Below are 25,371 nucleotides of genomic sequence, written 5' to 3' on the forward strand. Positions count from 1 at the left end.
GTTCACATTTTACAAGTGAACCCAGAGCAGTAAGCATGAAGTTACACAGACTGACATGTAACTCAGTGGTTGAGCAGCTTTCATACCAGCAGGACAACATCACAAACAAATATACTCTATCGAATTTTATTATTCTTATTATGAGTAATTCTAAAATTTGATCACATCAAATTAAATCACTAATGTCCATGGCTGCAATCATTTTATTTTGCTTGCTTATCCTGAGATTATGCAGCTTCTGAAAAGTCACAGTGGGATTTTTTTTTTGTGATTCTTTTGTTTCTCATGCATTCAGTTTTGAGTTTCAATTAATTTTGAGTTCCCTCGCTGGAATTTTTGCACTTTGAATTCCCTCACATGAAGTTTCCCTCAGATCCACAGAGAAAAGATGAACTACATTATGAAACAGTGTTGTGTAGGCTGTTGTTGGTTGTGACCATATTGGAATTTGGTGCACCCTCAGCTGTTCTGCTCAGGTGCAAGTTTGCAGCTATTTGGATAACTAGAGGAGCTAGTTAGCCTAACTCCAGACTGCGGCAGGGGTCAGTTGAAATGTACTGTAGCTGTGATTATGATAAAGCCATGGAGTGTTGTAGCTATATATGGCCATCACTGCTGCTGTGTTTGCAGCTCATGATGCTTTGGGTGTGATTATGGCTGCAACACATTAATTCAGAATGGATGTAACATTACATTCAGGGATTGTGTGTGAGCAGTGTATTGGCATGGTTGAGCTGGCTGAACGTTGCATTGAAGCTGCTGTATTCCTGAACTCCTGTGGTGTATTGGTAACACATCTGTCATACAACATGACAAGTTTATTATCCAGCCATCTTTAAATAAATGACATAGAAATGTTTTCTCATTATAGATAAAAGGATAACTTTCCTCTTATCCTAAGAACAAAAACATTTTCCAATGACAACAATTGACTTGAGATCATGAACAGCAGGATTGTGAAAGAATAATGCAACGGCCATTCTCTTCTTTATCATAAACTAAAATGTAATTATATAAAAAACACACATCGACATGTTGAGCTGGAGGTCTATGGGCACATGATTCCATTCAGCAGCGCTATAGTCAGTATAAGAAATCTGTGCACTGACTAAATGTTGAGTGAATGCCTCTCGTGCACGCTACAGATGACTGATATTAATGGTCCAAATGTTTCAGTAATGTTCGTCCATTACTGCGGGACCGAAGGCGCATCCTCGAGGCACGGGCACGCGCCTCTCCAGAAACTGAGCGAGCGACGTCCCCCTCCAGCGTCCTCCCCTTTCCCCGCGCTGCATGCTGGGAAATCAAGTTCCTAATCGTTCAGGAAAGATGGTAGACGTGCAGCCGCCACCCCTCCGGAGCCTGGATGATTTCCTGCTGAGCTCGGCCCGGTTCGCTGTACCCGATGTGCGCGACCTGGACCGCTGGAACAACCGCATCATCAACAACTTACTGTACTACCAGAGCAATTACCTTGTGTCTGCACTGGGCTTCCTGCTCCTAGTGGGGTAAGTTTCATTATTCTGACGTGGTCGCCCCCTCCCTGCCCTCTCTCATAGCGAACATACTGGAAATGTGTACAAATACTTGTGAACTTGTGTGCTTGTCTTGTGTTCAGCTGCCAATCTGACAGTGGTTTTGCATTTGTGAGCCGTCTGCATGATCGCACTGACTTTAAAGATGAGAGCACAGACTGTAAGTTTGCATCAGCTGATGAGGATCAGAGCGAAATCAACTCTTCCTCTGTCTGCACACCTCTCTGTCTGTTTTCAGCTTCAGCCTCAATGCTCCATGTCAGGTTAGAGGAAGACAGCTGGTCTTCATCCTCTGTCACCCGGGGGGGGGGGGGGGGGCTGTCATTTAAAGGGAATGCCGCTAGACAATCTAGAATTGGCATCATAGATGTGAGGTTGTGTCACGTCAAAATAAAATGCATGTTCTCCCACTACAAAGAGACCAGAAACCAGTTCAAAGTCCCGCTGGGAGGAACAACACACACAGTGATGTGCAGGAAAGGTTGACATTAAAATACCATTGTATTTGTGACAAAAGTAGAATATAGAGCTGCAGAGTCGGACCCAACAGCGTCTGGAGGAGGACATGGTTGCCAGAGCTTTGCCACAACAGCAGGGAGTTGTAAGAAATGGCTGTTGTTCCAATTTAGAACAAGGCTCAGTATTTTCTGAAACAGCTGGTCGCTCTAGTTTTTATCAAATGTTACTCAAACAGGAGGAAATAGTGCGTTTGTTGGGGACTATTTTCAGCGGTGGATTAATCCATGTTTGGTGCTCGAGTGAATATTTGGGGCAGCAAAAGGAACAATGTAGCTCTATGTCGCAGTGGGATAAGATACCAGGGCTTGGATATACAGCCAAAATACTCGTAAGAAGATACTTTGATTGTTACTTTGTTAACCCCTTTCCCTCTGCCTCCTAAGACTTGTCTCTACAACACTAGTTTTATGTCACCACGTAATTCCGATACTTCCTGTGTGTTGGTAAATGTCTGTTTTCTCTCAGGTATTTCCAGCCCTTCCAGTTGTGTGTCGGGGCGATAGTGGTCACCTTGTTGTTCCTGGGCTTTGTCTGGGCTGCCGAGAACCAGGCTCCCATTCGCCGTTTCCGCAGAAACCACCCATCAGTTGCTGTGCTGGCCATTCTTTTGGTCAGTTACCTCTTCATGACGGTGCTGGGAGGTGTGGCAGTGTTCCTGTTCGGGATAGCCTTCCCTATACTGAGTGAGACACACACACACACACACACACACACACACACACACACACACATACACAGTACTTGCATATTCCACAAAACATGGAAATTTGAAAATAAAGGCCTGTCTCAAATGTAAACTTGTTTCAGATTGTTTCTGTCTGCAGTTTTATGAATCAGTATTTGTGAATTTACAGTAATTTGAGAGTAAACTGTGTCAGCTCAGTTAACCTGACTGAAGTGTTAAATAGCTAACTGGCATGCATTTCATCCCTTCTTCCCTCTGTGTCTACCACTGTTTCGCAGTGGTTCTGGTCCATGCGTCGGTGAGGCTGCGTAGCCTGAAGAACAAGCTGGAGAACAAACTAGAGAGCATCGGTCTGAAAAGGACACCCATGGGACTCCTGCTAGAGGCTCTGGGACAAGAACAGGAGGCTGGATCCTAGGCAGGAAGAGGAGGAGGAGGAGGAGGTGTGCAGGGGTGGGGGATAGTTTGGGTACCATTCGTGGCAAATGGTAAGCAAAATGAATGTGATATGGGGCAAGTCTGAAATGGGAAGAGGAGAAGAGAAACATAGGAGAAGGAGAGAATTATTGTAGGACAAGAGGAAGAACAAGCAGAAAAATGAAGTAGAAAGAAAGAGTCCAGAACAAATTTGCTTTGGTTTGGTTTAAAAGAACTAGTCAGAAGTCAGCAGTGAAGGAAGAGATCCGTTCTGTGGTCCGGTGGGAACAGGACATTCCGTCATCCGTGATGTGTTTGTGCCAAAGCTTTCACTTTAAGCACACATTGTTTTATTTCATTTATTTTGACATGACACACTCCTGTCTTTGCACTACATGCTGTAAGTATGCAGTGTTGTCGCCTCATGGGCATATTCACATTGACCCTTGATGTGGTGGATTGTAAAAAGTTGTGCACCTTTGAGTCTTTGTGTATTCACGCATCGACTTGTGCTCTGTTTGTGTGTCAGTGATTCGTACTCTACCGACCCACTCTCATCTACTGGGTGGTCTGTGCTCCATCTTAATGACATCAATAGCATCATATATATGAAAGATAAAGTCAAAAGTAATGATTTTATATAAAAAGGTTCAATATTTAGAGAATAACGTTGGAATTTTACAAGAAAAAGTTGCAATATGTGCTCTGCTCAACACATCCGGTTATGTTCTCACGTCTTTTAATTGGTTTCATTTTAGTATCTTTCCAATAAGCACTTTGAGACTAAAGTTCTTATTGATAAAAAAACAAAACAAAACTGTAACTTAATGCTATCCACATCTCACATTTGACATTTTAAAACTGACTGGCCTGTTTTGAGTATTAAAATCTTTTCTTGTAAAGTTCTAACTTTATTTTTGAAATGTTATAAATATAAATATAGTAAAAATATAACTTTATCTTGAAATACAGATACTTTCCTCATAAAAATTACAACTTAATTACCATCATTTTACAACATTTTCTTGTAAAATCATGTGTGTTTTAGAATCCGAGTTTATTTCATACAGTTACCAATGTATCTTATAATATTAGGACTTTTTGCATACATGCAACTGCATTCTTGAAAGAAGATTGCATCTCCCCCGTGGCCCTTATACTCCATCGTACAGAGCCACCTGATTTATTTTCCTCCCGCTAGGTGACCCCCTCCAGGGTCTCAGTACACCCTTCATATTTAAAACCATGGAAAACCAAAGTATTGATGCTCTGACATGGAGTGGTAGTTGAGGGAGTACTAATCAGGCCTTTCATTCTCTCAAGTGTAAAGAAAAACAAAATATTAGCACAGACAGCACCACTTGACCTGCATTAACTTCCGATGAATTCCTTTTTCTTTTAGTGTTTACATGATTTTGTGCTGCATTGAAAAGTGACTTAAATGCTCAAACGAGGTGAAGTTTTGAAGGAAAGAGGAGGTTTTATCGGTTCAGACCAAATCTAATCAGCTCCTTCAATCTAAGACTCTGTTGAGCATAATAGTGTTGATAAAGGACCAGCAGGAGCAGAGGTGATAAATGAAGGAAACACATCCCTTGATCTAAACTGATCGTTTCACTAACCACAGTTCTCAGCCTGTATTTATCTAGAAGGAAAGGCCTCACCCACAGAGCTGCCTGTTACAGTCCTCCACTGCTGGTCAGTGGGACTTGCCCAGTCTTCCAGTGCTGGAAACTGGAGCAAATGAATAACTTTGAATTTACCCTTGATTCCTTTCTAACTTCAATCCTTGTTACTGAAATATCCCAACAATTATTGGATGGACTGGGAGTTTACCACCGAGAAAAGATGCATGTATTCACTCCAAACAGGTTGATGGAAATGTGTCTAAAATCTAGACTCTTGGTCTTATTTTATAATTATTATTTACTACAACAAAGAGTGTCTGAAAAGTCTACAGTCACGGCAACTAAACCAGTATGAAACATGGGATTCAAACCCTGCTCAAGCCTCCATTCCGTAAACCTCGACACTGTAGACCACCTTGGTGTTCACAGAAAACTAGTCGTCAGCATTATGATACACAGTACGTGGTTGTTTCCCGGCTTTGTAGACGTGTTTTTGGAAGAATGGTAAAAAAAGATACACTCCTGTTTTGCTCTTATGAGCTAAGGAAAAGTAGAAAACTATGAAGGAAAGGTTTTTCAGCAGTTTTATAGCTTATCGTTTTGTACAGGAGAAGCTGAGTGAAGGTATTTGACAAACTGAAAGCTATTTTATTGTATTCTAGCTGCCTGTTGTGGGGACTCTGCATTGCATTGCTTTGTTGAAATCTGACAATATAAAGACATGAGACCTGGTCTGAACATGTGTTGGTGGAAACTTAACTGTTGCATCCTGTATTGAAGGAACTGGGTTTCCCTCTGAATTATTTTCTGTCCTTAGATGATTTCAGACAGATTCTTCCTGGTTTCTTCCACGATAACACGTCTCTCTGTCCAGACTAGTGTTTATTAAGATGCAGAGAATGCCTGATTTTGTTTCTGTGTGTGGATTTTTGATTATTAATCATATTGTTGACTATTGAAGACGATGTTAGCATTGATTCTTATGGTGTATGTGCCATTTTAGTTATGATATTTGCCTTGTACAATGATGGCTTTGTGGCAGGAAACGTGGCTGGTATGGGGCTTGAAGCACCAACGGTGGTTTGTATTGGTCCCGAATCACTGAACATGAAGTCAGGAAAAACACTAAAATCTGAGAAGAACAAAGTGCTTTTTGGTTTACGTTGTAACTCTTAAGCATTTACTGTGTTACAAGAATGTAAACAGAGAGAATATTTCTGCATGACTCTGCATATTTAACTATTACAGGTCTCTGAATGTTGCCTTCCATTCAGCTAAATGTTTGAATTATAGTTCACCAACACAGTATCTCAGACTATTTTGCCAAAAGCTGTTAATTACATTTATTTAAAGTGTTTTTCTAAATAAAAAAGAATGATGTACTGCAGTGTGTCTGGACTATTTATCCAAAACCCAAAATGAAGGAACTTCATATTCACTCAGAATGAAGTTCAGACCAAAATCCTGCTTTTTGAAGTTCTGTTATATGCAATATTTGCCAGCTTGACCTCTTGGCCCTAGAGTGAAGGCCAGCAGGTGAGCTAGCCACAGCTAACCTGAGCTAAAACAATCTGAACACACTGGCTATCGTCTGATGACAGCTTAGCCTCTGGGGGCCAACCGCCAACGTCTCAGGGCTCCCTGCATAGCCAGCAGATATCAAGATAATGAATATCTGAGCCAAGACTTCCTCCTCTGTGTGCTGGTCATTATATGCAGTCCAATTAGCAAGATGACTTTCAAACTTGAGACGGCATTTCGGCCATTGTTCCGACTGTTTTGCATGTAACCAAAGCCAGCTCAAAGGTGATTGGTCAGTACAACTCAAACTACAAACAGAAACCACAAGCCTTCAGATCCCAAAATCTTTTCATTGCAGAATAGGGGTTTATAGAGATCATTGCGAAACTTAATACTAAGTTTACTTTTAGAAACAAGGCAGCAGCTGAGACAAAACCCATTCTGCCAAAGCTAACTAGCTTACTAGCAGAGTGTAATTAAGAAGACCAGACAGAGCTGACAGTTCTTTTCTTACAGCAGCTGCCAGTTTTACTGCAGTTGTCGGTCTAACATTAAGTGTTCATGAAGGTGTCATTAATGTTGTCAGGTAATAATCTAAGCTCACATTTTCCCTTTCTAGCGTTTCTGAGCATTCAACCACATCCCCAGTCTTCATCATGGTGCTTTTCAGGTGTCATCACATGATGTACAGTGAACGTGAGCTTTCAGTCACTTGATATGAGACAGTTGTACATGGCCTCCAAGCCATTCTGCTTATATACGTATCATCATATACATGATATAAGATAATGCTTGCTTTACTACCTTAACAGCAGGTGGTGCTCTCTCTCTCTCTCTCTCTCTCTCTCTCTCTCTCTCTCTCTCTCTCTTACACACACACACACACACACACACACACACACACACACACACACAAACACACCATCAACAAACTCCAACATGCTCACATATCTCTTAATCTATATATAGTCTTTAACAACAGGTATCATTAGTATATTTCTGCTCTCTCTCTCCTTTTTCAGTCACAGCTGTGAGATAGTAATTCAGACATTTGATTTCTTGAATCATTTTCAGATGGCAAACCCTAAAGATGGGGTAATTAGTTCAATAGAATTTGAAATTTAAGTAAGCATTAAGGGATATTTCTTTCAAAAAAGTGCATGCAAAGTCACAATTAAGAGATACAGTAAGTCAAAATTATGAGATAGTAATTCAATAAGTCAGGTCATATCAAAGCCTTGGACTTACTAAGTTGCTTCCATATTTCTGTTAACTTTGTATTTGAGTCATGCATTCTGTTCTGAGGTACTCTGCTCAGAGGGAAAATGTTCATACCATTGAACATGTACATTATCAAGAGTGGCTGAGAGTGACTATGAATCCACTGAATGTAATGTGGACTGTGTGGATCCTGAGCTGCCTGAAGGTGTCACATGTCTACTGTCTGGGCACTGGGAGCCTTCAGCTGTGTATAAACTGGGAGAAGCTCTTTGTACACGGGAAGATGATGAAACTTATTCTTTCTTTCTGATGGCTGACTTAATGTGTTTCTATATTCAACTGAAAGCTCTCTCTCCACATCTATCCTTTAATCGTTGCTACTTTCTCACGTCCACAGTTCATTAGACAGTGGAAGACTAGCTTCGAGTGATGATATGTTTACTCGATACATTGACTAAGAAAAAAAGTATTTCTGTTATCTGTGCACTGAATATCACAAATACTGATGCAATATACAATACCCAGTTTAGTGAAAAAGTCACTGAAAGCATCTCTTAGACGGTGGCTAAAGGGTCTTTGAAACGAATGTCCTTCAGAGTAATCTCACAGGATTCTTCAATGCAAGTTTCTTTAAAACACAAGGCAATCACTTCATAAGGTATGGACAACCAGAGACCATCATTCAACTTTATATGTAGTTATTTAGTATATTGTGTTGCCTTTGCTTTCTGGGGAATATGTATTTATGTGTGGGTGTGTGCACCAGTGTAACTAAGCTCTGCACTGCAGCTATATACAGTACTGTGACTTAAATTACATTGTTTTTGTCTGACATGGCAGAATAAAGAAAGCGGTTTTAAAAATCTGTTATTTTCTTTCCCCTTTCCCTTCTGCTGATTCATTATTATCTCTCCTCGTTCACTAAAGGCTGCTTCTGAATCAGTTTCACTTTCTCTCTCACACACACACACACACACACACACACACACACACACACACACACACACACACACACACACACACACACACAGCTGGTGTGTTTTTTCCAGGGAGGAGTCTCTACGTCATCGTGGGTGTCGCTATATAAAGGTCCCACCCTCTCAGTCCACACACAGATCAGACACGGAATCCGGGACAGTGTGGGAGACAGAAAGCACCTGAAACACGCTGCTGGACTCTGATCACTGGACAGCTGCCTCTGGTAAGACACCCTCCTGTCATACTTTGATATTACTGTGAGAAAGTCGCGTGAGCTCAGGAGCGATCCCACTTTCATCGTCAGAGGAATCAATGATACCCTGGAATGTTCTTATAATAGCCTGTCTTTGTTTTCCTGCCGGTCTCTGAGTGTGTGCTGTCTCGGTGATCTCTGTCAAAACGTTTCTTCCCGTTCATTAATGCGTTCGAGCCGGTTCAGTTTAGGATGAGCCAGCGATGAAAACATTGTGTAACCTGTTGCTCCGGCTGATCCGCACACTGATTTCCTTCTTATTGACACGCAGAGAGGAAAACAACAGGAAACATGACAGCAGTAACAAACAGCACAGAATGACAATGATCCAGAACAGTCACTTCCATTAGTGTTAGTACATGAGCCTGACCTGCAAGGTGTGGTGGTTTCACTACAGTACTGGACACAAATGTGAGACACTTGTACTGGAGTACTTTAATTTCATGCTACTTATACTCCTTTACAATTTAAATGTAGTACTTTTACTCTCCACTAGTATCTGACTGCTAAGATTTTACATATAAAACACAAGGTGAGCTCATACAGTATGATGCATTATTGTTAATATTGTAAAATTAACTTCATATGAACTTCCCCTCCACCATCTACAACAAGATAATGCTTCTTATACATCAATGCACAGGTAATAACACACAGGGACAGTTTTGTGCATTAGGAGAACTTTTACTTTTGATACTTTAAGTACATTCTTCTACTAATTATTAAGTACTTTGAGTATCAAGAATACCACTGCTGTTGAATGTGGAGCACCAACAGTAGGCTATTAGACAACACTGCCTGTTTTATATGGCATCAGTGTGACCAGAGTCCAAGAGTCTTACACTAGAATAGAATCAAACTTTATTGTTCACCAAGATGGAAAAGTGTTTTTGTCCATCTGACACAGCACATGGGAATAATGCTGATGGGAATAAGGTACAACACACAAAAAGGAAGAATATGAAAGGGCCCAAAAAAGAAGAAAAAAACTGATTCAGATTGTGTCTTTAAGAATTGAGCAAGCCAACTGCCTCAGGATAAACTACTTCTGATATGTTCCTTGCTTCCAAACCCATCCTACATTCTGTCACCTATCTGTCTTAATGTTACATCATCTCCCATGTAGCAATACTAAGACCCTCATTTCCTCAAATCGCACCATAGCACAACACTATACTTGATCAGATCATGCTCTAGATGATGCAGTACGCTACACTGAGCTAAAAACATGGGAATATTCTTTATAGTTAGTTATTTTGTATCTGTGGGTTTTGTATAAGGTGGTTCCACTGTGGCTTCTGTAAACAGGTTACCATAGCAGGAAATGTAAACCCAGGGACTTGCCAGAGGGAGGAGACAGGGAGAGGGTTTTTTTAGACAAACACTAGCAATTACATCATGTGGCTGCAGTGAGGCAGTGCGGGGCAGGCAGGTGGTTACCAAACCCTTTCTAGAAGTAGGTCGAAGTTACTGAGGGTGGCAATACAGGCCGGCTCTGCCCTGCCTGTGTGGCTGTCTTCCTTATCTCCTCGGACAAACGAACAAACGTCTCAACTGCTGCCTCTCAGCGGGTCAGGCTGCACTGACAATGTGAGATTATTATTGATAAGTGTTGTGCCGTTGTTATCATGAGTACAGTGCTTGGAATATTACTGTGCTGTACAAGTAGTGGTAGTAATACTAGTAGTAGAAGTATTCATGTTAACAATAACTTTATGTTATTATTAGTAGTGATAGCAGTAGTGTAGTTACTTAAGTAGTTAGTGAAAAGCAGAAATTTTGGTAGTAATAGTAGTGAAAACATGCAGCAGTGGTGGAGCATGTTTTCTGATCCTTTACCTTAGTGGCCTAAAAATAGAAGCACAACAGTGTAAAAACACTCCATTACATTAATTATTCGCTTTCTTGCCAAAAGTTAACTGAGAAGGTCAATACCATTCCTATGTGTGTATGTTAAATATGTAGCTACTGCCAGCAGCCAGTTAGTTTAGCTTAGCATAAAGACTGGAAACAGTCTAGACTGCTCCTCATGGCACCAGGCCACACGAACCGCTACTGGCATGATGCCTGAATTTCTGCTTGCATTGTGAGTAATGTACCAGATTTTGATAAGAAATGCTAAGCTAAACTGAATGGTTGGTGGCTGCAGCTTCATAGTCAATAGTTCAATTATTCACAGTGCAGGGAAATGGCTCCTGTGGGTGTTGGATTAATATATAAGTTATATTATTGCATTATTATTATTACTCATGCATTCATTCATACAAAGTATTTAACTGTTGAGTGGAGCTGTTTTGCACTACTTTGCTAAGTGTTGAACAGTTTTTTATTTCCTTTTTTTTTCCAAGCAAAATTGAAATCCACCCATTCAAACTTCACAAATGTGAAGATCTGTTCCTTTTCTTCTTTTCTCGTGATAGCAAACTGAATATCTGTGGGTATTGGACTGTTGCTTGGATCAAGCACAAGCATCGACTTGTGCTGTGGGAAATTGTATCAATTTGAGTAAATGCTTGTCAGAATCACTGCTAATTAAAGTATAGTTAGTGGTTAGCAGCCTGAAGATGAAAGTATACTTGGTTCAAAACATCAGAATTAACATCAGAAATGAAATATCTGTAACTGTAATATTTGGCCTGTGTGGTCAATTCTGTCCTCTGAAGTAAGCTGCTCTTTCAATTCACAGGAAGAAGCAATTGTGAAGTTTCACTGAAGAGCAACAGGTTTTGGATGAGCCTATAAGAACAGGAAAGATTCACAGTTTATCAGCCCTGATGAACGAGGAGTTCCTTCAAAAGCAGCATCTTCTACACTTGGACACTGAGCAGCTCTAACAGAGCAGTTGGGTGAAACTGTGAAGTTGTTGATCTTCAAGGGACTTAACACTTTGCCCAAAGACACTACAACAGAAGACACTTTCATTGTGGTGGTGACTGAGCTGAACCCTGATCCCTCTGCACGCAGTTGGACGTATCAAGGGCGATGCTGTACCTAAAGAAATACTTCACGGAGGGCCTGATCCAGATGGCCATCCTGCTCAGCCTGTGTGGAGTGAGGGTTGACGTGGGACTGGAGCCCTATCTCCCTCCCTCCTGGCATGAGATGATCCTGGGTCCGACCTCAGCGCTGACCCAGACGCAGTTCCACAACCTCCGCAACCGCCTGGAGGACGGCCATGGCCTGCATCCCAAGAGCGTGGACCTGGACGGGTTCTTCACAGCTCGAAGGCTGCTGGGCTGGGTCCACTCTCTGGACAGGCTACAAGTAGGAACACATGTCCATCTCTGTATTTGTCTATACAGCATTGTCCCATTCAAATGCAGTTAGAATTATGGTGCTAACATTTTAGCTCTTTCCTTGTTGCTAGGTACAGTTTTATTTGACAGAGGCTCTCCCAAACTTAGAAATATGTCTTTTTCTCTTTCTTTTTCCTTTGAATTGTTTCTACACTGTAGAATTATGAGGCTTAATGGAATCGTTTCACATTCTGGTAAACATGCTCATTCACTTCCTTGCCAAAGGTTTGAAGAGAAGATTGATAACATACTGTGTGTGCAGTAAATATGAGCCTGGAGCCAGCAGCTGGTTAGCTTAGCATAAAGGATGGAAATTTGGTAAAACAGCTAGACTGCCTCTGTTCAGAAGTACCAGTAAAGTAAACTAGCTGCTCCAGTGAGCTTGTGGAGCTTTTTTACCAACATAGGGCAGCAGATATTGCCAAAGTTACAAAAAAAACACAATTCTCTGCACTGAAGTTGCACAATGCCACAATCTTATGATCTGTCAAATGCTGATTTAGAATTTGAATGTCATCATTATGAACGAAGCTTCGAACTATTGGGTACAGCTCACCGAACTACTACTTCTGAAGAGGATTGGACACTGTTCTTCTATCCCACATTCCCACATTAATCTTCTGTTCCTTATAGATAAAAGTTTTCCCTGCTGATAGCTGTAATAGTCCCCACCCATAAGGAGAGAAACATGTTGAATGTTGAAATGTGTCATACCTTTCTCTACAGGTTCCTCATCCAGAGCTGGAGACATGGCTGGTCCAGCGGGAGCCAGATTCTCTCCCCGTGGGATTTCCAGACCAGACATCCCCATTGGTGAGAGCACCGACAGGGGAAGAGAGAGACCAGATTGATCAGCCTGTGGAATCCAGAGCTGCACTTGGTCCCCTGCAGGAAGAAGAGGAGGAGGAGGAGGATGAAGAGGTACAGCTGTTTCATTTACAGTGTGTTTAAGAACATTTAGGATACCTGTTTTAGCTTGTTCTTGGGCAGCATCAGAATTAGGGACCATGGTCAGGATTCTTTACCATTCAGCCAAGTTTGAAATGATCTGTTAGGACTATCTGCTATATTTCCAGCTCAGGAACCTTTAAAGGTGTAGGATGATAAATGTAGCAGATTTTTTGGGGAAACAAAGCTAACTGCCATGAGTCATGCATCAAGCTCTTGTCCTGTGTCTGACTGGGCTGAGTGTCTGTATGAGAGGGTAGCCTGTTATGGCTTTATAGTAAAATGCCATATAGTTTTAGTTCCCATCAGAATAAGTGTGTTTGTATGCAGAACTGGTTATGCTATTATACGACGAAGTCAGAGAGTACTTCAGAGTTCATTCCAGGTTCAAGGGTTGATGTTTTTATGTTTAGTTCACTCAGCAATCTCTGTTGACCTTTGTCCAGACCATAACCCTGTGGGATCTAGAGCAAAAGTGCTTGTACAGTTTGACAGGTATTACAACAGCTGCATGAGCTTAAAGGGACAAGTTGTTGTCTTTAAGCTGATGAAAGTGTGTCTCGCCAGTGGGTCTAAAGTCTGCCATCACACAGAGGAGTGATAGTCATCGCTCCTCGAAGGTATTTATGGTGTTACACTTGTTTGTACACAGGTGACAGAGATTGTCGTGTGAAGAAGGAAAGAAGAGAGCAGTTCACATAGTGTAATCACGCTTCGTTTTTCAGCGCCCAACACCTGGTCAGTCACTGCTGAAAGGTGCTGAGAGGGTTTCAGACACGGTTAGAGACGCGCTTCATTTAAAGCATACAGGCTCCTTGAAGTGATGCTTCTACTCAGGAACTTCAATGAGTAAAGCAACTTCAATGAGTAAAGCAAGCGTGATAATTACTATGGAGCCACATGTACCATACTGTGCACTCAGGCCGTGTCCTTACCACAACAGCTTAGGTATGATTCTGACATGTGGCCCGATGCTGCATGTCTTCCCCTTTCCACTCTCACTTCCCTCTATCAATAAAAAAAATAATAGATATACATTATTGAAGTGGACAAGAGTGCTGTTTTTGACTGTCACTAAAACTGAGTAGAATGTCATGTGAGATGAGTCAGATGTAGATGAGTCACCAGGAAACCTCACATCACCACAGATGACCTCACTAGGAAAATGAAGTAATACACAACAGGACAGTTGAAATACAGGAGAGGATACACCTTTAAAAGAAACATGCAGACGCAGTCGCCTGGCAGTCACTGACCTTTTCACCGCCTTGTGCTTACACTGCTGTAACCTGGTTACTGAGGGTTATGTGCAGTAGCCTGATTTCTGAAAACTTCATGTAAAGAGAAAAGAATAAGAAGTGTGAAGGAAGTATTCACAGGGAACAATGACTTGTAAAATCTAAGGACATTGAAAGTGAGAAAAAACATGTTGTCTCACTGCACCACTGGACCATTATTGACCATTAATGATGGGTCAATGCATGGAAAGATCACTCTGACCACACAACATTTGGGCCGTAACTCAAGAATTCATACACTAATTATGATAAGATTTCAAACAAATTTCTCAGAGGATAAAAAGATGAAGTGATGACATTTTATATCCAAAAGGTCAAAGGTCAACAGCACCTTGATGTCATGATGTTCTGCAAAAACACATTTCTGGCCATTATTAAACACCATAACTAAGGAGCAGAAGGAGAGTGTGAACATATCTCACATTTGGTCAGACACTGAATTGGTGACACTTGGTGTCCACCTTGAAACTGTGCTGATTGCATAAATTTTCTGTGCTGCCTGCTCGAAGATGTGTGTGAAGCATCTTCTTAGCTTCTTTGCAGCAACATCCATAGTTGAAGGATTGTATCAGCATTGTTTTTGCTGATACCGAGCTTCAGGTGATTGTAGTTGCACCATGTGATGAAGCTCTCTATCAGTGCTCTCTACTCCTCAGTTTCACAGTTCCAAAGCTCCAGATTTGTGTGTAACATGAAGACATTAGAGTGGTAGCAATCATCTCATCTCATCTCATTAAGGAAAGAGAGTGTATTGTCTAAAATGTTAAACCGCTTCTGTCAGTCAGATTAATACATGTAAAGGACATCTGATCTGGATGGCACCACTGCCTTCATGTTCATGCCTGCATGACCTCCATTTATTAATGGCAACACCTCAGACATGCCTGGTCAAGCTTCAGCCCGTAAGACAGACTGAAGCACATGTTTCACTTGGCTGTCAGATCTTTCACTGTAGATACAGACATGTTGAAACTGTGCATGATGTGCTCCACAAATTATTTTCAGAGGGGTGTCTAAAATAGCTGAAGGGGCCACTCTGGACCCTAAGGCTTGATGTTTACAAAGTTAAGTAGGGATTCTATCTATTTTCCATAGACTGAAACAGGATTTATCCTTCGCTGTAGGGGGTTAGACAGGGATTATGATTCTTAGAAGAGACGCGTAAACATCTCCGTCTATTCAAAGGAGGGTGCAGAGCTGGAAAAATGGTATTTACACTGGTGTCATTTCCGTTATATTTGATCCTTCATCAGCAGTGAGGTCGCCGTGATTAATCACCCTAATAAACAACCAAATAAACAAGTTCCATCACTTTATGTGGGATCACGCAAACGACACTGTGCTGAAGCAGCACTCACAAAGACACACACTCAGACTCAACACAGGTGCTGCTGCTGACAAACAGACTGTACAATACACAGTATACTGTAAATAGCCCACTTACTGGTTTGCAGGTCCAGTCTGGACTTGATTTCACACACACGGACACACACACACCCACCCACAGAACATCACAAACTTGATATAGCACACAGAGTTCTAAGTACATGCTGGACTGTTTTTGAATTCTCTTCATGTATCAAATGACACATGTACAAAAACACATATACAAGTCACACACATTTGCACTTCTATCCTTGTGAGGACACAAATTTACATAAAGCATTCCCTAGCCCCTTACCCTGACCTTAACCATCACAACAAAATGCCTAATCCAACCTTAACCTTAACCTTAAACCTAATTCTAATCTAACCCTCAACACCGAGTCTGAACCCTCAAACGGCCCGTTGACATGTCCTCACTGTCAAGGTCTAAAACTCAAATTGGTTCTCACAAAAATAGCTGTACAAATGCACACAGAAACACACACTCTCACCCACTCGCACACATGCACACACAAAACAATTTATTAGCTGCTTCCTGCCCTTGTGACCGACCGGCTTGTTTTGAAACCTGATCGCTGGCTTATTGCGTCCAGACACACATTTGCATCCCTCAGTTTTGCAATCCCCCCTGTTTACTGCATCAGCGCGCGCACACACACAAGCATGCAAAGAGCCAGAGGCATGCATGTAAACAAACGTATACAAATACACGAGGTGCAAACTTGTGCTCCTTTTTTAGCAGCGTTGCAGGAATAAAAGAGGAAATTGTGCTTTGGCCAAGCTTTATAGATTAAAGGATGGAGTGAGAAAGTGGAAATGTACAGTGTGTAATGAACATATCAGAAGTTGTGTTATTATGTAAGAGCTTTGCCCCGTAAAATGTTAATGGAAAATTATACAAGACAGTACTACTACTGCTGATTGCTGCTGTATATCACAGCAGTAAACAGTCTAACTGTCACTGGTTGCATACTCTTACTGGCTAGGGCAGAGGATGAACATTAAAAGCATTTAATGGAGAGGTAGTTCGGCTCATTTATTGCCATGTAGTGGTGGTAGTAGTAATAGCAGTAGTTGCTGTTTGAGAATTTAGCCAGATTTCAGAGCACACCTCTGTGTGGATTATCCTTTCTGTCGCACATTTGTTAATGTGCAATACAAAAAATTTTATAAATGCTATGCAGTTTCTATATTAATCAGAGTTGATGTGCTGCAGGAACATTTAAAAAGCCTAACTGCACCCCAGAATCCACCTGTACTCTCTGAGCCTCTGATCCCCTTGGGGTGCTGTTGCTATTGTCAGTCCCAACTCCCTGCTGTCCTGAGCTTGATGCTTCCCTGTGGGGAGTGACGAGGTCAGAGCCTAGATGCTTGATATTAAAGCTGTACCCTGTCTGTTTCATGTGAGTAGGCTGACTGGAGTTTTTTTTTCTTTGCATTTTTGAAAACAGTGTCATTACTGGTTTCTTGTAAGGTTCCATAGTGTAGAGGTTTAACATGTCTGCCTCACATACAGACGGTTTGGGGTTCAAAGTCTAGTGTAACCGGTCCCTCATATCTGCTGGTTGCAGTGGTGTGTGCGTCCCAGGCGTAATCCTGTTGGCCCACATCTGCCTTAACATTAACCATGTGAGACTGCTGAAGACAATTTAATAGCATGTTTAATACCCTGTCCGAAGAACACGGCTTCATGAAGTGAAACCTGTGAACTAGTTCAGGCGGTCAACTCAAGTCTCCCGCTATGCTCTCATGGCATACTGTTCTTTTTGCAACATAGATCCTGGGCTCCCATTCGCACTCATGTGGTGTAGTACGGGTTATGTGCACAGACTTGACCCATATATGTTCAAAGCCACATACGTGTCCTTGCTGGCCAGCTGCTGAAGGTCTGTGGGTTTGTCTGTAAGCCCCCAGCCAGGTCAGGAAAAGGTTAAAGTTATTTTGAGCCTGGCTGTCTGTCTCTGGTAAAACATGAGCCTTTATGTTCTGTACATACAGGCTGGTAGTATAGAAGACAGTACTGCAGCATTATACTATTACACTGATTAGCATGGTGATACATTACCTCTTCACTGTTTATTCCTCTTAAATCTCTGTGTGTTAACCATTTGTGTATTGGCGTATGTTTTTATTAACCATAAGCATATGCCAAATGCATGTGGAAAATATGTATTTAACATCCCAACATTTTCTCCCTTCTTTAAGTTTAGCTTCAGGAGTGTGAAATGATGACAAAATACTAATAATTAATAATAATGCAAAAGAAGCTTATTCCGGTAATGCACTAGCTTGACATTTTGGGAAATATGCTTATTTGCTTGCTTGATGAGACGTAACTGGACTGTGCAGAAAGAAACATGAGGTTCCATAGTATAGTGATTATCATGTCTGCTTTATTTTATTTATACATGAAGGTCCTGGGCTCAAAACCCAGTGGAACCAGTAGTTTAAGACAGCAAACTGGCCCGTCTGTAGAAGCTATACAGTAAACATGAAATGTTCACCCGCTATTTTGGATGGTTTTCAGAGACTGATGTGTAATGGTTGCACTGACTAGATCATCCTTCATTTTTATCTCCATAAACAGGAAGGAATGCATAATGTATTTCATCACAGTGGTGCTCTGGATGAAGGAGGAGAGGAAGAGGAGGAGGAAGACCTGGCCAGGATGCATAGGCATTACAGGAGGTCAGAGGCAGGAGGAAGACCAGGAGGTTCCTATGGCTGCGCTAACAGAGAGCTAACTCAGAATGAAGTAGATCAGGTAAGACATAGTGAGAATAAGATTTATTTACATTTCCCTGTGATAATAACATGCTACAGTATTTGTGTGTTTGAAGATAATAAAATTCTAGATTTACTTTAAGTCACCCAACAGCATGAGTGACGGTGATGTTGGTCTGTTGCGCTTTGGCCCAGATTAAAATCTTACAAATCTATTGGATGATTGCCATTAAATTTAGTACAGTGTATAATGGGTATGACCATCTCTCAGGGTTGCTAGTGTGAATGTAGCCTTGTAGTGGTTTAGTGAATTTTTAATATAGTGAATACCACAAAGCATCATTAAAGGAATATTTTGACATTTAGAATCATATAAATGGGACTATGACAACACACACTTTCAGACAGTTTCTCTAAGGAGTTCATGGTGTAGCAGTCAGGTATACACATGAAAGGTAATGGAAGTAACAGAAGAATAAAAAAAATGAACCTGAGAGAAGTTGCCCTGCCTGCTTTTACATCTCAGCACATCTGGCCAATTGCAGCGTTGAGTTTGGCATGAGTGTCGAATAGTCTGTTTTGGAAAGTTTAAAGAAAATTGTGACAGCTCCAATAATTCTGAGGGGATTTCATACAGTCTTAGGTTGTGGGGTTGTGAGGATAAAAATGGAACCACAAGTGAAAATAGCAACAAGAAGAAGTTAGAGAACATCACCACTGTCACTTTAACTGAATGGGCATATCTTATCTTGAACAGTTCTAAACTGGACCGTCTGACAAAGTCTGTATATTTGGATTCAGCAAAGTAGTAAATAGTGACTGACTGCAGTTTTAGTTCCTCAGGGCCAATATCAGCCTTAAAAAACCCTGCATCAGTAGAACCTGCCTCACATATACTGTCAGTATACTGTACATAAACTTGTGTGAGTGTTAAGTGAGGTGATCAGTGTGTCTGCCATGCTTGGGATCAGAGCTGGATGCTTCATCTTCAAATGCTGGACTGCTGCCAGCTAAGCAAAATAGAAAAGCATGGTTGACACACTTAAGCAGCTGCACCCCAGGGTGCCTGTTACACCAAGTGTTACCAATTAGCTTATTTCAGTTCACCTTCAGACATATTTCATAGTGACATTTAAAAATATCAAATATGGGTATGTTGTGTGTGTTGTAGTGCTGGCCCCTGTTTTTAGGGCAGATCTGAAGAGAAGCCCAAAGAATTCTGCTACCCAGAATTCACCTTTCCCTCATAGCACTGCAGGTCAGAGGTGAGAAGTGTCAGATTTATGACAGGATCCAGTGAAGATGGAAAGTCTAGACGGCCGTTTCGCAGAAATCATTGAGAGACAGAGGGATAGACACACACACCGACAGGTTTATTTTGACAAATGTGTGTCTTCTTAGAAGTCTCACTCTTATGGTATCACATGCGGGTCAGAATGAAACTGCCTCTTGGTAAAGGGACGTTCTGCAAGGCTGTGATTCTTAACAACTGGACTGTGGTATCTGATAAGAACTCATCATCCATCCAATCACCCCTGTGCATATTTCAGATTATTTTTATCTATTTTATTTAAAAACAACAACAAAAAAAAAAAAAGGTCTGGAGAGGCTCTTTTAAAGTGGACCCAATCCGATCACAGTCTGGTATTGCATTTGGCATAAACCAAATTTTGGACAAACTGAAATTTTGACCTGATGATGCTAGAGTTAAATGGATTACCAATGTTATTACAGTTAATCCTGAGAGAGAAATTAGTGCATGTATCAAATTTCATGGCAATCCAATACATAGCTGTTGAGTTATTTCATATCTGAAAGCCAAAAATGTTAACCTGTTGGTAGTGCTAGAGGAAATATCTGGTGGTCACTAAGGTTGGTAGGTCAGGTCAGGTTCATCATCTGTGGACTGGTAATGTCATCCCAAAAACTCATTACAATCCATGATTGTTGTTGAGATATTTCAGCCAGGAACAAAAGATGGATCAACCAGCATGACCATCTTTAGAGCCATACGGCCAGCATGGCTAAAAAAAACACATGGATATCATTTTGAAGGTCAACCAGCTGTTCAAAACTGGCATTAAGTCAAATACAAACCACCTGCTTATATCCACCCATTCTCACACATCAACACCTATTGTGCCATCAACACCATGACTCAAGACTCCCCACCAGTCAGTTAGAACTGAGGAAGCCTTTCGGATGAGAGGCGAAATGTCTTCTAGAACCACAAGCAAGTCCAGCAGCCTTTGGAAGCACTTAGAAGTACCATGACCTGCATGAATGACAGTCTTCACCGACACCTGCTTATATTCATTTCACTCTAAACATCTCTCCCTTCATCTTCCTCTCTCTCTCTCTCTCTCTCTCTCTCTCTCTCTCTCTCTCTCTCTCTCTCTCTCTATTTTTAGACTTCTATCTCCCTCCAGGAGTGCCTAAGGTTGTTGGAGGAAACCTTTCCTTTCCCAGAAGAACAACAGGTATAGCCTCTTCTTTTCTCTTCTCTTTAGTCCATTCTGTTATGTCTTTATGATCTTGAATAGAACTCAGCATTTTTCCTGCTTTCTTGTCCCTCAGTTACATGATGTTGGTGGTAGAGGGGGAGATTTGGAGCATCAGTGTCCAGACAGAGAGCCCATGCTGCCCCCCATCATTCCCACCAGAAACCCATCCATGGACCTGGAGCTCCACTGGCAGGACCTGTTGGCTATCATGGAGCCTGAGGTAACTAGGAGAATAGACTAAAATGAAATTATGAGATAAATAAGCCAAAATACATTCAATTGAGATCATTTTTCATCCTTTCCTCTCCAGAACACAGATGGTGACATGATAACTTCACTTGACCACACACGCAATTCAAGAGAAATGAGGACCCTTCAGGGACTCAGGTCCGAAGCTCTACAGCAAAACTGTAGCAACCATGGCAACGATGTAACAGAAGCTGATCAGGAGGTCCTTCTGATGGGAAATCCCTTGCAGCACGGTAATTCAGTTAAGAAGCTGCAATTTGTTGTAGAAATTCACTGATAGTTTTCCTATGCTTCAAAAACATTTCAAAATTTGAATTCTAAGATTGATTCTTGTCCTTGGAGACAGCATCTTTACAATAAAAATCTCAACACAAATCCCAATCACGTGTTACTGAAACTTACATCCACATTCAGTGGTTTTCGTCAGCAGACTGAACTGCTCAGTTGTTATGATTTAGTCATTTCCATACATAGGTCACATGGTAACAGCTAAACCATCTTCATGACAATTGAGCTACTTCATCTCCTGACCAACCATGAGATATTGTTGAAGGCTTTGGAAAGAAGTTGGACATTTTGATGGGAATTTGTCTTGAGAAGCATTTTCCCAGATCTTGCATATTCATGGTGATCCCTCTTTAGAAGAAGGGGTACATGTTCCTTTGAGGAGTTCTAGTGTAGGAGTTAATGACTTGCCTGACACCCTTTAAAAACCACAATAAGGTTCATAAGACTATAATCATTTTGTTTTTCTTATTCCCTGAATGATCATACCAAATGTGCTGTTGTATTTTCCACAATTCTTAACATTTTGCAAAAATACCCACTCTTTGTCTCTAGGTTTGCTGGGGGCTCAGTCAGAATTTGAGCCAGCCCTGTTTCCTCTGACCCCCAGTGCAGAATTGGATGACCACAGTTCAGTCTTGAACACAAGGGACACTTTGAAAAACTCCAATGTGAATTCCTTGCAGAGTCCTCCAGATCACACAGATCTGCTTACAGAAGATCCTTCAGAAGACTTCTGCCTGGGATTGAATGCAGAAGATAACTTGAGTACCTTCAATATAAATCCACTCACACAAGATCTTGTGGATACCATTGAAGGTAGTCTGTCTTCAGAGTATGGCCCCTATCCTGAAAGCCTTCCTAGCCTCAATGTTAGCTTTCATTCACATGACTTGACACCCCGCAATTTCACCCTGTCTCTAGATGGGAATGGTATGACCCAAGACCTTCTGACATCTCCTTCCAGTGTCTTTCTGGTTGACGAGGATGCTGTTGAGGATCAAGATGGTCTCCCTAGCCCACTTAATGACCTTTTAGAGGATGCTACTATTTTGGATGAGATTAGATTGTTGGACCTCGATCTGGAAGAAGGATTCAGTCCTGAGATGGCAGCCAGGCTGGAAGAAGAAGGCTACCTTGACCGTGAAATAGCCCAACAGCAAACTGGCATAGATAATGACCACTCAGACCCTAGCATAGTGGTCACAGAGGATCAGGGTGAACCAAGAACACATCAGCAAGGTAATTCCACAGAGAACCAATAGATCTTCATTTTTAGTAACTATTTTTGACAAAATGTGCAACTATGTTCCTTTTTTCAGATTACACTAATGCTAAATCCAAGTGCTTCTACTGTAAAACTTTCAAACTTACCTTGACTTTTCTTTGTTCCCTCCTCCTAGACGGGGAGAATGAGGCAGACTCAGACTCTGGTCTGTCTCTGGACTTCAGTCACAGCCCTGCTTCTCCAGGCTTCTCCGAGGCCTCCTCCTATTCCTCTTCCTCTTCCTCTTCATCGTGTGTGTCGGCTGAAGGAAGTCTGTTCTCTGAAGAAGAGGTTGAAGAAGATTTAGTTGGTTCAGATATGGACGTGGAGATGACCATAAAGCAGGAGGAGCTGGAAGAGGAGGAGATGGGGGCAGTAGGAGGAGGAGGGTACCCAGAAGATGTTCAGAAACCCTACCCTCCCAACTATGGGAATGACAAGCTGTTTAATGGCTTTCCTTGGCTGGAAAATATCGGCCATGATCACACGTACAACCAGCCCTGGTCATCTGCCTCCTCTCCATCACTAGGCAAGATGCCAACAAGACAAACCAAATCCTCTCTGCGACATGACAGTGGGAAGCCTTACCACCGATCCTCTTCCAGACACATCTCCGAAACCAAAATGTGGAGCCGGGATGAACTGCGTGCACGAACCCTGAAAGTCCCATTCTCCAATGAGCTGATTGTTAATCTGCCGGTGGAGGAGTTTAATGACCTACTGGACAATTTCCAACTCAGTGAGGATCAGCTTAGCCTCATTAGAGACATACGGCGCCGCGGTAAGAACAAGATAGCTGCCCAGAACTGCAGGAAGAGGAAAATGGATGTGCTGCTCGAACTGAATGACGGTGTGTCAGGTTTGAGGCTCTACCGTTCACGGCTGCTCAGAGAGAAACAGGAAGCCCTGAGGAAGCTGGAGGAAATGAAGCACCAACTGGGCATGTTGTACCAAGAAGTTTTTTCCAGGCTGAGGGATGAGGAGGGAAGACCACTGGATGCTATGGAGTACCTGCTTAATTTTGAACCTGATGGTAGTGTCACATTGGCCTCACGCCATCAAGTGGCGGCATTGCCACCAACAAAAACCAGCAAGAAACAGAGGGACAAGAAGAAGTGAGGAGATGGACAAGCTATTAGAAAATGTAGAGGGAATAAAAAAGCTCCTTCACAGGAGTGTGATCAAAACCACAAAAAAAGCAGGAAAAACCGATGTGTTGGTGAATGAACACAGGAGTTCTTTGTCGGGTGTCAATGGAAAGTACTAAAATGTACCATGAAATCCTCAAACACCCAAACAGATAACCCAAGAAGAGGTGATTATGATCATCATGTTGATGGTGAGAAGAAATCCTTTACTTCAGGATGTATCTCCATTCTTCATTGTAAACATTTTCTTCGCTGGAAAAAGATTTGACTTCAGCCTTTTGCTTAATTCAAGCAAGTCTGAGGTAAATCTAGGGTACTTCAGAGTGGAATTAAAACGGGAGATAATAGATGACCTGGGAAATGCTAGTTCAATGCCTATGCACAGTCCTGCTTTCTCTTACACCAGCTCCCTCAGAGGCTTGACAATATTGAACTGAACAAGCAAACAGGCTGATAGCAGGCTGGATCCTGGCTGTCAGCTAATACAAAACAATTGGAGACAGTACAATGAAGGGTTGCTGGTATATAGGTAGGGAAGTTGTGGTCATGCCCCCCTGAGCAACTGGCTAAAGACTCAGGGTCATTGGGATCAAATCCGGGTATGTTCAGTTCCCAGATGATGCAGTGACTTTTTTGTCTATAAAAGGTATTGCAGAATGTGGCAGCACTTGTTAGTAGGATATGTCTGTTTTTGCTTTTGGTCTCAGAGGATTTGTTGATAACAATAAGGACTAAAAGATAAAATAATACCAGCCTTTGGTGGATAGAGTGCTTTGAGCTCTGCACATCTTCACACCTATGCACACCTGGCCACTCACTGAAGAACACCGGTATGGCTGTTGGATTGCTGATTTCAGAAAATCCCACTCCCCCATGAACTGGCCTCAAGCATGGGAGAAGTAGAGAGCAAAATGTACCAGTTTTTAAGGCTTTGTGGATTTGTGAATGAAGGACTGAGCAGACTGAACAAACTGACACTGTGTGTTATGGATATGACTGAGGAATGACTCTTTTTACCCATAAGTGGTGACCTTTTTTTTTTCTTGTGAGCTGAAAGCCTGTTATCAGTGGATTTTAGCTGTGCCTTTAACAGATGTTTTGGAGTTTTGATGTATTTTCAACACACCTGTCACACCACAGTGAAGCCATGGAAATCATATCATATATCATATCATATATATTTCAAACCAGATGGTGAGAATATGTGGTGAAGCTAAAGGGTAGCCCCACACGAGAGTTCAGAAACAGGATTGGAAGCTGTTTCAATCACGGCAGATCTTTAATTAACACTAAGGTAAGTTGTTAAGCACACATGAATGTACCTTTAATTTATACATTTGAAATGACAGCTTTTGACCTTTGAACTCTTGATTCCAACATCTCCCCAAACTCAAGGCTGACTTGTGTATTGTTTGAAATTAGTATTTCACTCTCTGGTACTTCTTACAATGAATGGCTGACCTTTGACCTCTTGATGCTAAGAATTACATCATTTACAAATTTGACCTG

The 25,371-nt window shown here is 41.7% G+C and overlaps 2 protein-coding genes across 3 annotated transcripts; both read left to right on the forward strand.

Annotated features, from left to right (window-relative positions):
* The first annotated feature begins 1,291 nt into the window (after positions 1-1,291).
* Positions 1,292-6,170, forward strand: praf2 (PRA1 domain family, member 2). Its single transcript, XM_076753327.1, has 3 exons — positions 1,292-1,508; positions 2,520-2,737; positions 3,018-6,170. Exons 1-3 carry the CDS (start codon positions 1,294-1,296, stop codon positions 3,155-3,157), a joined length of 573 nt encoding a protein of 190 aa, XP_076609442.1. The 5' UTR covers positions 1,292-1,293; the 3' UTR covers positions 3,158-6,170.
* A 2,453-nt stretch (positions 6,171-8,623) lies between these two features.
* Positions 8,624-24,123, forward strand: nfe2l1a (nfe2 like bZIP transcription factor 1a). Of its 2 annotated transcripts, XM_076753401.1 has the most exons (10): positions 8,624-8,727; positions 11,444-12,021; positions 12,780-12,974; positions 18,273-18,449; positions 20,821-20,889; positions 20,987-21,133; positions 21,224-21,395; positions 22,003-22,266; positions 22,372-22,689; positions 22,851-24,123. In XM_076753401.1, exons 2-10 carry the CDS (start codon positions 11,740-11,742, stop codon positions 23,831-23,833), a joined length of 2,607 nt encoding a protein of 868 aa, XP_076609516.1. In that variant the 5' UTR covers positions 8,624-8,727; positions 11,444-11,739; the 3' UTR covers positions 23,834-24,123. The 2 variants fall into 2 exon arrangements, with proteins under 2 accessions (XP_076609516.1, XP_076609515.1); XM_076753400.1 differs by having other exon boundaries at positions 22,003-22,689.
* The last annotated feature ends 1,248 nt before the right edge of the window (positions 24,124-25,371 follow it).

The sequence above is a fragment of the Chaetodon auriga genome, chromosome 16, assembly GCF_051107435.1.
Source record: "Chaetodon auriga isolate fChaAug3 chromosome 16, fChaAug3.hap1, whole genome shotgun sequence".
Classification (NCBI taxonomy): Eukaryota; Metazoa; Chordata; class Actinopteri; order Chaetodontiformes; family Chaetodontidae; genus Chaetodon; species Chaetodon auriga.

Coding starts and splice junctions, on each gene's coding strand:
- praf2 (XM_076753327.1), top strand. CDS start 1,294: ATGCTGGGAAATCAAGTTCCTAATCGTTCAGGAAAGATGGTAGACGTG. Junction 1,509..2,519: donor GGCTTCCTGCTCCTAGTGGG/GTAAGTTTCATT, acceptor GTTTTCTCTCAG/GTATTTCCAGCCCTTCCAGT. Junction 2,738..3,017: donor GATAGCCTTCCCTATACTGA/GTGAGACACACA, acceptor ACTGTTTCGCAG/TGGTTCTGGTCCATGCGTCG.
- nfe2l1a (XM_076753400.1), top strand. CDS start 11,740: ATGCTGTACCTAAAGAAATACTTCACGGAGGGCCTGATCCAGATGGCC. Junction 12,975..18,272: donor AGGAGGAGGAGGATGAAGAG/GTACAGCTGTTT, acceptor CTCCATAAACAG/GAAGGAATGCATAATGTATT. Junction 21,134..21,223: donor TGGCTATCATGGAGCCTGAG/GTAACTAGGAGA, acceptor TTTCCTCTCCAG/AACACAGATGGTGACATGAT.